This window comes from Labrus bergylta, chromosome 11, assembly GCF_963930695.1.
Source record: "Labrus bergylta chromosome 11, fLabBer1.1, whole genome shotgun sequence".
NCBI classification, from domain to species: domain Eukaryota; kingdom Metazoa; phylum Chordata; class Actinopteri; order Labriformes; family Labridae; genus Labrus; species Labrus bergylta.
This window is the reverse complement of record NC_089205.1, coordinates 28,924,289-28,936,485: the sequence shown is the minus strand read 5'-3', so window position 1 is coordinate 28,936,485 and position 12,197 is coordinate 28,924,289. Positions and strand designations below refer to the sequence as shown.

Sequence of the window (12,197 nt, the reverse complement as noted above, 5' to 3'; positions counted from 1 at the left end):
AACAACGAAAAGCAAAGAGAAGAAAACAAATATCTATATATCTACATGTAGACTGAATATACTGTACATATACACTTTTAATAATTTAAAATAAATCTATAATCTATCTTTTTTAATTTATTCTTTATCTATAACTAAATCATTCATCACGATTGTTGTCACAGAAACAAACTACTCAGGTGTACCTTTGTGAAATCGAAGTTCAAGAATGTTCCCGAATGATGATTTAAATAAAGTTAGTATTTAAAAAAAACACGACAGCTCTGACACTCTTGGTAATAAAATATTTTACAGCACAGGAGATTCAGTAACAGTTGGCAATAATCAACCTTGTCTGCTGATTCTGTAGATGCACGGTTGGGAACGTTAAATTGTATAATTACCAAAATAAAGATTAATTTAGAGCTCTGCTTCAGCTCCCATTATCACAAATTGGTCATTAAAATGCACTGAATTAATGATTTATTTATAAACCATTAAAACATATAACACAAACACATATCAAAGTGATGCTGTTTGACATTAGAGATCATTTAAACACACAAAAAAGACAGCATATAAAGGTAACTTATTTCAGACACAAAAGTGATTTTCTTTAATCGAAAATATTTCAACATAATAACAAAACAACCTTTAATTTAGTTCATTTACAAGTCCCTCTTTATTCAACTTCTGACACTTTGCTTTCTATCTCCAACAGCGTCCTCCGTAAAAAACTGAAACACTTGAAGAAGTGATTTCTTTGACGTAAGCATGAAGCGCTGACGTCTTCACTGAGGGATTGTTTCCCTGATTGAGTTAACCTCAAACAGTCTGCGTGTACAGGTGGAAGTAAACAGGAGAGACGACTAATGTTAGACTCATAATTACAAGTTTAATCTGAAAAAAGAAACTCAATCAAACCTGATCAACACAACGACACTTCAAAAACTCAAATCTCAGCAATCGAATTTCTTGTCAAAAATACACTTAATATAAGACACATTCACGTGATAAGTCCAGATAAACATCTTATTTCAAGATATAAAGAGCACAAATGAGGCCTGTATTGAGTGTAAACAAGTTTCCCAATGTGGCAAGAAAACATACCTGGTGACTTCTTAGAAATAAGACGTCCTTATTAATTTAGACAGAACATCTCATTTCAGTCAGGAATACTCTGGTCATAGATTTAACCTTTTATTAAACTTAAGGTTTGTACAGTTGTATTTGGTTCTGCTCTGAGCTCTCAGCTGTACCAGTGCAGCATGTCACAGATCAAACCTTTAATTCCCGCCCATGGGGACATGCAGAACAGATCCTGAATGTGCATGTAATGATACTGACATCCTGCAGACATAACAAGTGAACAATTCATCCTAGTATATAAAATGAGCTGACTGAAGGTGGAGGAGGTCCGGGTGGTGGAGGGAGAATTTCACAGCAGAGATTGGTTAGCATCGGGGCGGTTCTCAGATCAGCTGATTATTATCTGGACTTTTGAGTGATGTGGCTTCATATACGTTTAGGAGTGTAACCTGTGACTGTACTTGGAGGACTGTATCCGCTGTGCAGCCGCCCGCCTGCTTTATTCCAACTGAGCAAAACCAGTGCTTCATAATATTTCTTAAAGACATTTGATAGTTGTATTTAATTCAACATTAAAGGGAATGGGTGCAGGTAGCCTAGTGGTTATAGAGCACCCAATGTACAGAGGCTGTTGTCCTCAAGGCGGGCGTCACAGGTTTGAATCCGACCTGTGGCTCCGCTCCCCACTCTCTCTCTCTCTTCCTGATTTCTGACTGTATCCCCTGTCCTATCTATAAATAAAAAAGCCCAAAAATAAAACATTAAAATAACATTAAAAGGAAGATGAAAACGATGATCATCACAATTTAGGAACTTCTCTACAACAACAAGACAAGACATAAAAATAAAATAGCAATGCTTGGTTTTGATTTTACAAATTGCCCCCTTTGCAAAGAAAATCTTTCAGTCCATGAGGATTTTGGATGTGACATGAAAATCATTGAAAAACCGAACATACAGTACAGCGCTCAGCAGTCATCTGAACTCCTGAAGCTCGATGCCAGCTGTCGATGCCTCGGCCCTCTTTTTGTCCGCCCTCCATGTGAAGAATCCCACCATGATCACCATGACGGGCAGAGCCACACAGAGCACTATGCGGCTGACGGGCAGCGGCACTGAACAATCGCTGACGGCTACAGGAATCACAGAAGGAGAAGGAGAAGGAGAAGAATCTCCAAACAAGAATGTGGACGTGAAGTCCAGAAACAAGGCTTGGTGGTTTCGTGTGGTGTTAATCTGACACCTCAACTTCCTGTTGTTGTCTTCTCTCTGAAGGTTTGTGACCGCCAGAGTGGCGTTGCAGCGATTGTGGCTCGTCAGCGTGTACCTGTGAGAGAAGCAGATTTTAAAGACAGACATTACAAAGTTGTTTTTTATCACCAGGAATCATTTCATTCACATTGTAGTGTCAGGTTGTCAACAGATCAAAATGTCATAAAGGGCTGTCCATCTGTCTGAGGAGTTACAGCTTGTCTTCCTCAGTTTATTTTATTTTTATTTTTTATTTTTTATATGTAAATACTTGCTGCTGTTCTTATCCTGCACTACAACGAGCCAAATGCAACAAAATTTCGTTCTTATCTGCACTGTAAAGTACAAGTTTGAATGACAATAAAGAAAGTCTAAGTGTCCCAGTGTGACGATCCCAGTCTATTTTCCCTCTCTGTGTGATTTCTTGTTTGTCCAGTGTGTGTGTGTGTGTGTGTTTTCCGTGAGGGCTCCATGACTCTGAAACGACCTGCCCGAGGAGATCAGGTGGGCAGAATCACTCATCTCTTTTTTAAAGATTTATTTTGGGCTTTTTGTGCCTTTAATGCAGAGAGAGGACAGTGGATAGAGTCAGAAACCAGAGAGAGAGAGGACAGTGGATAGAGTCAGAAACCAGAGAGAGAGAGGACAGTGGATAGAGTCAGAAACCAGAGAGAGAGAGGACAGTGGATAGAGTCAGAAACCAGAGAGAGAGAGGACAGTGGATAGAGTCTGAAACCAGAGAGAGAGAGAGAGGACAGTGGATAGAGTCAGAAACCAGAGAGAGAGAGGACAGTGGATAGAGTCTGAAACCAGAGAGAGAGAGGACAGTGGATAGAGTCAGAAACCAGGGAGAGAGAGGACAGTGGATAGAGTCAGAAACCAGAGAGAGAGAGGACAGTGGATAGAGTCAGAAACCAGAGAGAGAGGACAGTGGATAGAGTCTGAAACCAGAGAGAGAGGACAGTGGATAGAGTCTGAAACCAGAGAGAGAGAGAGGACAGTGGATAGAGTCTGAAACCAGAGAGAGAGAGGACAGTGGATAGAGTCAGAAACCAGAGAGAGAGAGAGGACAGTGGATAGAGTCTGAAACCAGAGAGAGAGAGAGGACAGTGGATAGAGTCTGAAACCAGAGAGAGAGAGGACAGTGGATAGAGTCAGAAACCAGAGAGAGAGAGAGGACAGTGGATAGAGTCAGAAACCAGAGAGAGAGAGAGGACAGTGGATAGAGTCAGAAACCAGAGAGAGAGGACAGTGGATAGAGTCAGAAACCAGGGAGAGAGAGCGGGGAGTGACATGTGGAAGGGGGCCACGGGTAGAGGCGAACCTGGGCCTACCGCTTGAGACGAGAGTCTCAATACATGGGACGCGCGCCCTAACCATTGCGCCACCAGCGCGCCCCATCATTCATCTCTTTTAAGTCCCTTCTTTTTAAGACACACTTTTTCCGACAAGCCTTTTCTGATTTTTGTAGATTTTAAATTGTTACTATTTTCACTTTTTAGAATTCCTTTAAAATAATTGTATGTATTTTTACAGTTCTTTTAAAAGTGATTTTATATCTTAAAGTGATTTTTATTCCTTCATCTTGCCTTGTTTATTATTCTACGACCTGCCTGTTTTTATATTTGCTGTCCTTGTAAAGCACTTTGTAACTTGTTTTTGAAAAGTGCTCTATAAATAAAGATTATTATTATTATTATATTATATTATTATTCTTGCGCGACGCCATATCGTTAGTTTACCCATCGTGGTATTTTTAAGTCAGAACTTAAGATTTGCTTTATTTATATTGTCTTCCCATGCCTCAAATCTCCATCGTTCCACGGCCAGCTCCACAACCTCGCCTCTCTGCGTCTACCGGACACACTGAAGAACAAGACACCAGAAAGCAGCTCTCACACCTCAGACCTCCCAACCAGAATCCAACAGACATACAATAAATAACTTCTTAACTTAATGGCTGAAGGTTTTTGTGTTTAATTTAGACACTTTGCAGAAGTTTGTCTGAAACTTTTGATACTTTTTTCCTCTTTAAAAAATCTAGAAAAGACCCTATATTGGGAGCCAAGGACTTCTATTTTGAACGCTGATGAAGGCTTAGCGCTGAAACGTGTCTGATATTGTTTTGCTGTTCTTCCCCGGATAAAGGAAACTTAAAGGACAAATGTGTGCTGACTTTTCTGTCTCTCTTTTTTAGTCTTGTTGCGGCCGTGCGACTGAAATCGTGTCAACTGTTGAGTGTGCTCCTTTTTTTTGCTCTTGTTCTATTTTGGTTGCCATGGTTTCAGAAATGGTACCGATATCATTTGATCATTACTTGTATCATTTCAGACTTTCCTTTTTTTTAGGGGGGTGTCACAACCTGGCTCAAGGGCCTAATGGTTATGTTGCCCAGCCCCATGTACAGAGGCTCAAGTCCTGTGGATTCAAATCCGACCTCTGCCCTTTGCTTGGCTGCAATTTTCTGAAGAAGTTTGTGGTAATCGTCCTTGGAGAAGGGAGGCATCTTGTTGCTTATTAGCTTTAGCTGTTCACAGCGTTTCAAAGTACTGCGGCACAGGCTTATGCTCTTGTCAGGCTACAGTCATGTAGTGATGCAGAGGTCAAAAAAATATTATAAAATATGGCTAAAGACCTTCTGAATCTATCAAAAAAATACAGTCCTGAGGATTTGGAAATGTCCAGGACCGGCTGTCGATTAAATTAGGTTTAGAAAAAAGAAGGAGCAAAAGAATGTAAGCAAAGCAGAGAGCAAGAAGAAAAGTGTCTGCATGGTAAGAAAGATCGCCCAACTTTTCCCGTCCCTCTTCAGCTGTCCTATCAAATAAAGGTAAAAATGGCACCTTTGAGACCCACTAAAAACAGCTCCTCGCCAGCACCACCAGTTGAGAACCACTGCTCTATCCATATTTTCACATTATAATTAATCAATTTCAATCAATCAATCAATTTTTATTTGTATAGTGTCAACTCATAACAAGTGTTATCTGGAGACACTTTACAAAAGAGCAGGTAAAAGACCTTACTCATTGTTATGTTACAAACAGCAGGTAAAAGACCTTACTCATTGTTATGTTACAAAGACCCGGCCTATCCATCATGAGCACTTTAGCAAAGCAGCAAAAGTTACAGTGGTAAGAAAAAACTTTCTTATTAAAAGGCAGAAATCTTTGGCCGGATCCCCGGCTCATGACTAAACAGCCTTCACAGGCCTAGACTGCGCCAGGCTTGGAAGGGGATAGGGGGAGAGATGGGATAAGATGCAGGAAGAGGGATAGGGAGCAAGGGGGTGGTCAACTAATAGGATACATTATAGTGTTCTTGTTAAAGCTGTTACAGTGGTAATAAAGGAGTATCAGTGAAGAGGAAGAACAGAAAAGTGTAAACCTGGAGTCTCGGAGCAGCTCAGTGTCGTCCACAGTCGTCCAGCTGAGGTCGAACACGTTGGAGTACGACTTGCAGCTCCCCGCGTCAAAGAAAGTGAACAGCACGCAGCTCAAGCTGAGGTTTCCTCCACGCTGCAGGTCCGTGACGGTGGAGACCGACGTGATGGTGAGGACGGAGAAGTAGATGTCAGTGATGCCGTTCCCGTCCTGCAGGCAGACGTAGGAGCCGGCGTCCTTGGTCTTCAGGTCCCGCAGGACGAGCGAGCAGTTGGGCGAGAGGGACATGCGGTCGACCTTGTCCGAGTCCGCCCGCACCTTCCCCTGGTCGACCTCCGTGGTGTACCGCACGCCATCGCCTTTGAAGAAGAAGGTCCAGGAGATTCTGGAGCAGTCCGAGGTGATCAGGTTGGTGCACGGCAACAGAGCTTGATCTCCGGCCGTGCCGTACACAAACAGAGACTCCTTTTCACACCGGACACCTGCAAACACAAAAAGACAGCTTTTAACCAGCCGTAAAAAGATGAACCCCTTTTCTTAATAGCTCGATTGGAGTATTTTTTTGTATTGTCCGTTTATTTTATTTTATTGGATTTTGCATTTGTTAATGGTGAAGAATGGGGGTAGGACTTGACAAGCCTAGGCTTCTTCCTATCAATTTTCGAACAAGCCAAACGTGTATTATATTGAAATTGGCTTTTTATTTTTTTATTTTTTTTATACAATTTTTTTTTTTATTTGTTTATTCATTTTCGTCTATTTGTAATCGTTTGAAATCAAGAATAAAGAAAAAAGAAAAAACCCACAAACATGTCCTAATGTGTCTCATGTTAATTAATCCAAGTGTCTTATCATGAAGTGATGAAGAAGCAGAGTGTGTGGCAGAGTGAAACGATGAAGAGGTCAAAAACATTTGTAGTAAGAAGATTGACTTTATTCACTTTTTTTTTAAGATTTATTTTTTGTCTTTTTGTTCCTTTAATGTAAAGATAGGACAGTGGATAAAGTTTGAAATCAGAGAGAGAGAGAGAGGGGAATGACATGCGGGAAAGGAGCCACAGGTCGGATTTGAACCCGGGTCGCCCGCTTGGAGGATTACATCCTCCATACATGGGGTGCGTGCTCTAACCACTGCTCCACCAGCGCCCCTATAAACTTCTTTAAAAGGACATGTTTCGGCTTGTGGCCTTCCTCAGGGAGGGGCGGGTCTGGTCTGGTCCAGGTCACTTCCCAAATACTGCAGAAGTGTCCTCTGGGAAGGCACCGAACCCCCCAGCAGCTTTGGCACGCTCCCTGTGTAGCAGCCGCCCCCTCTGATATCCCTCCACTAACGCATGTCCACAGCTCCTGTTTGTGCGTGTGTGTGTGTGTGTATGTTGGGCCAATGTGTGTAAGAAACACTACTCTTAATAACCCAAGAAGTATTAAGAAAAAAGAAACTCAGGGTTATTAGATCAACTTGTCGGTTCATCTTCATACCTCAAGTGTTGCTGCGAGATTTTTGACCTTTCATCTTTTTTATTTAAACATTTTTATCGGAGTTCTTCCCTCTCTTCCAGAGTTTCAGGAATTTGATTTTCAAACAACTTTGTTTCAGATTGTTACTGTTTGAAATGATCTCAGTGGTTTTTGTCACAGATTCTGAGTGTTTGATGTGTTTTTTGCTTGTTTTACTGTGTTCGTAATCTCAACGGCGTTGGAAATGAGGGAAACCTCAGTGTCTTTTTGAGAATAAATAATGGTTTGAAATGAAATGAAAATGAAATTTAGAGATAGGAGAGAGGAGAGAGTCAACCATCAGGGAGAGGGAGAGGGAGAGAGAGAGGGAGAGAGAGAGGGAAAGAGAGAGAGAGAGAGAGAGAGAGAGTGGGGAATGACATGTGAGAAAGGAGCTTGGAGGACAGGCTATTGGTGCTTGACCTCTTCTCTTTAAATGATCCCTACCGACCTTTAACCTTATAACATAATATAATAATTCACAGACCTCCCCACATTTACTCTGAATTAAAAATACACAGCGTCAGATTTTTTTCAGTCGTTTCGGTCAAAAGCTAAAATGTAAATGTAGAATCGTGGAGCGTCACTGTGTTATGGAGGTATTTCGCTTGAGTTAAATGTTTGGGATGAAGTTTTATATTTTCTATATTTGATGTATTTTTAAACATTTATTCGACAGCTCTAGTTTTCTCTTTGCCTGACACGTCTCTCATCCTCAGATTTCTCTCGTCTCCCTCTGAGGGGGATCTGACCCTCATGTTGGGAACAAACTCTAGAAGGTATAAAGTAGTAATCTATAAAATGTCAAACATCAGTCGCATGTTGTACTAATACCTTCCATTTGATATTTACATTTTGTGCATTAACTCTGATAAAGTGCAGCTTTTTAAAACGATTGGAGTGCTGATTTTAGTTTAGGGAAGCATCTGCATACTTCTGTCACTACTAAGTAAATCCAATCCCACTTTAACCAGAATCTGAAATAACAAACTTTACCTGTAAGGAAGAGGCTGACGAGCAGCAGAAGTCTCTCAGGGTTTCTCTCTCTCGTCATGTCTCTGTGTTTTCAGCTCCTCAGCAGCTCTGTGTGCGTCTCTGCTGCGTCTCTGCTCTTTCTAGAACATCATTTTCACTTCCTGTGTGACTTCAACAGCACACAAACATCAGCCTTCATGCTCACTGTGAAGAGGGGCACTAATGTAGGACGTCTTTTTAATATTCAGTATTACATCATTGACACATCACTCCAGGTTTATAATAGTTTGGATTTATTCCATTTTGACTTTTTGTTTTTAAGTTTAATTTTAATGGTTTATGAAAGGAAGAATGTGCAACATGTTAAACATAAATAAATCATAAAGTCTGTCCTGTGTAAATGTGTCTCTGAGTCCTGACTGTCTACAATGAGGGAGAAGCTCGAGTCCCGCTGGCTGTGTTGTTGTCAGAGCCGTGTTTACATGGACGGGACGGCCGGCTCCTCCCCTTGTGTATAAAAGCTGTTTTAGTCAAGAACTAGAGAGAAGAAGAAGAACATACTCACTGATTATTTGGATGTTAGTAAGAGTTTTTAGATCACGCTCATTCTGTGTCAGTTTACATGAAATGTGAAGCTACGAGCTAACTAAAGAGCGCTAACATTAGCATGCTAACACAACAATGTGAAGCTACGAGCTAACTAAAGAGCGCTAACATTAGCATGCTAACACAACAATGTGAAGCTACGAGCTAACTAAAGAGCGCTAACATTAGCACGCTAACACAACAATGCAGGACACTTTTGTCCGCTGCTTGTGCTAAATTTTGATGCGTTCTCATGAATATCTCCTTTGGTTGAACGTGAGTGTAGAGGGGTTGGAGGTGTGTCTCTGGAGGAGAGCGGAGGCTTCAGTATGGAGGAGGCGTGGCCTAACAGCAGTTTAGTGCTGGTGCTCAAGGTGCTCATCTACTGGATCAAAAAGTCACACTTTCTTCCTTTAATTTTTTTTGGCCCTTTGTGCCTTCATTAGATAGGACAGCTGGGAGGAGAGAGTGGGGGACAACATGCAGCAAAGGTCAGATTTGAACCCCCTGCTTTGTAAATTCATAATTTTTTTTTTTTAATTTTTTTTCTGGCTTTTTTGGAGAGATAGGACAGTGGACTGAGCTAGGGGGGCATGTAGGGCTTTGTAGGTGATAATGAGGAGATTGAAGTGGGGGATGGGCAGCCAGTGGAGGTTATGGAGTATGGGGGACGATGTGGTCACGGGGGCGGGAGTGTGTGAGAGGACGAGCAGCAGAGTTCTGGATATATTGTAGTTTTTAAATGTATATATTTGTACTCATAGGCCTGTATAGCAGTTTTGCAATGTGTCTTGTCTGTGCTTCCTTTGTCCAACTTTTCCTTGTTTTTAAGTGTACTTTGTCACTTTGTTTGTCTGTACATGAGAGTCACGTCTTGGCCAATAAAACTGAATCTGATTTATTAAAGGTGGCATCGTGAAATATCTGTCGAATGATGTGTTTAGTGCAGGTGGAAAGTGACCTGATGCTTTGACTTTATTTCACATGACATTAAATCTCCTCTTTACTAAAGTTTACACAAGAAAAGTATTTTTTAGTCTCATGAAATGGTCTGAACGGGAAAATGTTCTCTGCGTTGTACACTTCCGTGATATAACCCACTGACATGTTACAGACGCTGACAGTATTTTCTCTCTCGCTGGTTTCTAGCGCTTCACCTGTTTTGTTTTTTTTTTAAGATTTATTTTGGGGTGCACCCATTAAGTAGGCTGCTGGGTCAACCGTGTCCATCGATGCCCCGTGTGACTCTATTGAAGGAACCTTTGTTCGATGGAAACACCGATCTCTGATAAAAGCAAAAACTTCACAATTTTAGGCAGAACATAAACTCCAGTGTCAGCCGGCTCGGGTTAGATTTTAGATCACTTTATTATGAGAAAGACAGCAGGACATTATCACTGTCACTGTTCCTATAAAGACATTAAAGGTGTGAACAGCTACGACGTGCAGCCTGTTTTAGATGTGGGTAACGGGGGGTTTCAAGAGGAAGTCTGATTGTGACACATTGTGGTACATTTCATTTCTTAGAAGAGAGGACAGAACTCACTGAGGCCTGAATGTTTGGCCGTGAACACAAAGTGTCTTCCAAAATGGATAGCGTTGTTCAGGGTTCTTTTCCAACACAGTCCCACTTAAATAATAATCATAATAAAAAAAACATCCTAAGTATGTCAGAGCAACCTCAAGGACCAGTAGTAGAAACAAGGAATAGAAACAAGGAATAGAAACAAGGAACAGAAAGAAACATGATCTACAAAACCATCAAAACAAAAGTCTACAGTCATGCTCGGCGAGAAAACTGCTAATGTTCGTCATGATGATTTTTTAGCATGTGTGATGTCAGGATATCGTCGTCAAACTACATTTCATTTTGATGCACTAACCTGATGGAACATCTTGAAGGAAGCTCTAAAGATCGAAGTTCTTCCCTCTTTAGCAGAGTTTTAGGACTTTGATTTCGAGCCACTTTGTTTCCAATTGTAAATGTTTTTTGTTTTCATTTAATTTCACATAATTTATTAATCACCAAGGGGGAAATTCTGGTTTTACACTCTGTTATTTAGAGACATGCTCCTCACACACATAGGCCCAAAAAGAAAAACAATCAGGACCTGTGGACACTAATGGAGAGATGTCAGAGTGCTGCTGCTAAACGCTGCTACACAGCTGCTGGGGGTTCCTCAAGGGGGAACCTCACTAGGAACCAGACCAAAGTCCCTACAGATTGAGCTACTTGACTGGGTTGCTACAGAGGGAGCATGTCCATTAATATTTACAGTCTCTGGTCCTGACCCGGTAGTTGAGCGCCCCTGTTGGAGAGGAACGTCGGGGGAACGTGCCATCATCATCAGGGGGAGTATAAACGTTTGTCAAAAAAGTGATAACAATCGAAGTGGTAGACCATCAGAGAGATCACCATTTCCCCCCTCTGCCTCGGTAAAAGTGTGAAATTCAGTGTCAGATAAAGACTGACGCTCAAAACAAAAGGTTTCCAACCAAACTAAAACATTTCAATTCAAACTAAAAGGAGCACTTTTAGAGCTTCTACTTGTTACTATTGTAATAATAAGACAATGAATATAAGAGGGGAAACGTTCTTGCCTGCAAAACCTGCAATAAACTTCAAAAACCTGATGTTTCATCCTATTTGTTTGTTTCTTCCTCTGAAGGCTCTCATAGTTTCTGTCACACTGACATGTTCCCTCTCATGCTAACCCTGATATATCTGCTTTTCAGTCAGTCTCTGCGGCCTATTTTAAACGGCCTGAATGTGGTTCAAGAGTATTTTTACTGTTTCATGATTCTGCATGTTTTTACCTTTGAACAAAAAAAACATCCAGCTGAAGCCACTGAAATCCAAATATCCTACTTTTAAGATACATTTAAAGGCAACATGATGTTTTTAAAGCGTCAAGACTCCGAGCTGACTGGACGCTCCAACTCATACAGAGCATGAAGGAGGTTTTTCCGCCTCGCTCACAGACACCATGGATTCATAACAGAACAGAGTTTTCTTGTTAATCTTCGGCCTCTCAGGTGCAGGACACCAGCTCTGTGTTGTTGCTTGTTTTTCAGTCTCTCCTCACACAGGAAGTCGTCTGACATTAAAGCTGTCAGTTGGTAGACACCCTGCCCGGCTCTGTGGTGAACACTGGGGCCACTGCTCCACTTTCTAACATGCTTGTTCAACACTTTTATGACTTTCTCAAAGCTGCTGAGTACCAAAGTGTTGTTTGTATGACGCATTACTTAGAGGTGTGAGGGATTTCCCACTCATCTTAATTACAATAACATAGACCCAGTACATATACTGATATTACATCATTCAATTCCATGGTGCTGTTTACTACTCAAGTACACATGAACCACGCTCGAGACCACCTCTTTAGGAGACTCGGGCACGGTACCAAAGTACTCTACGAGTACAGTACGTTAGTG

At 41.3% G+C, this 12,197-nt stretch overlaps 1 protein-coding gene across 1 annotated transcript; it reads right to left on the bottom strand.

The window, feature by feature from the left end:
• Positions 1-445: 445 nt before the first annotated feature.
• LOC110001231 (uncharacterized) lies at positions 446-8,318 on the bottom strand. Its single transcript, XM_020656677.3, has 3 exons — positions 8,196-8,318; positions 5,707-6,184; positions 446-2,395 (listed from the first exon to the last, which is right to left on the bottom strand). The coding sequence occupies exons 1-3, from the start codon at positions 8,251-8,253 to the stop codon at positions 2,044-2,046; spliced, it is 888 nt and encodes a 295-aa protein (XP_020512333.2). The 5' UTR covers positions 8,254-8,318; the 3' UTR covers positions 446-2,043.
• Between the last annotated feature and the right edge of the window lie 3,879 nt (positions 8,319-12,197).

Coding starts and splice junctions, on each gene's coding strand:
- LOC110001231 (XM_020656677.3), bottom strand. CDS start 8,253: ATGACGAGAGAGAGAAACCCTGAGAGACTTCTGCTGCTCGTCAGCCTC. Junction 6,185..8,195: donor CGTCAGCCTCTTCCTTACAG/GTAAAGTTTGTT, acceptor TTGTGTTTGCAG/GTGTCCGGTGTGAAAAGGAG. Junction 2,396..5,706: donor GAGCTGCTCCGAGACTCCAG/GTTTACACTTTT, acceptor CTTCTCTCACAG/GTACACGCTGACGAGCCACA.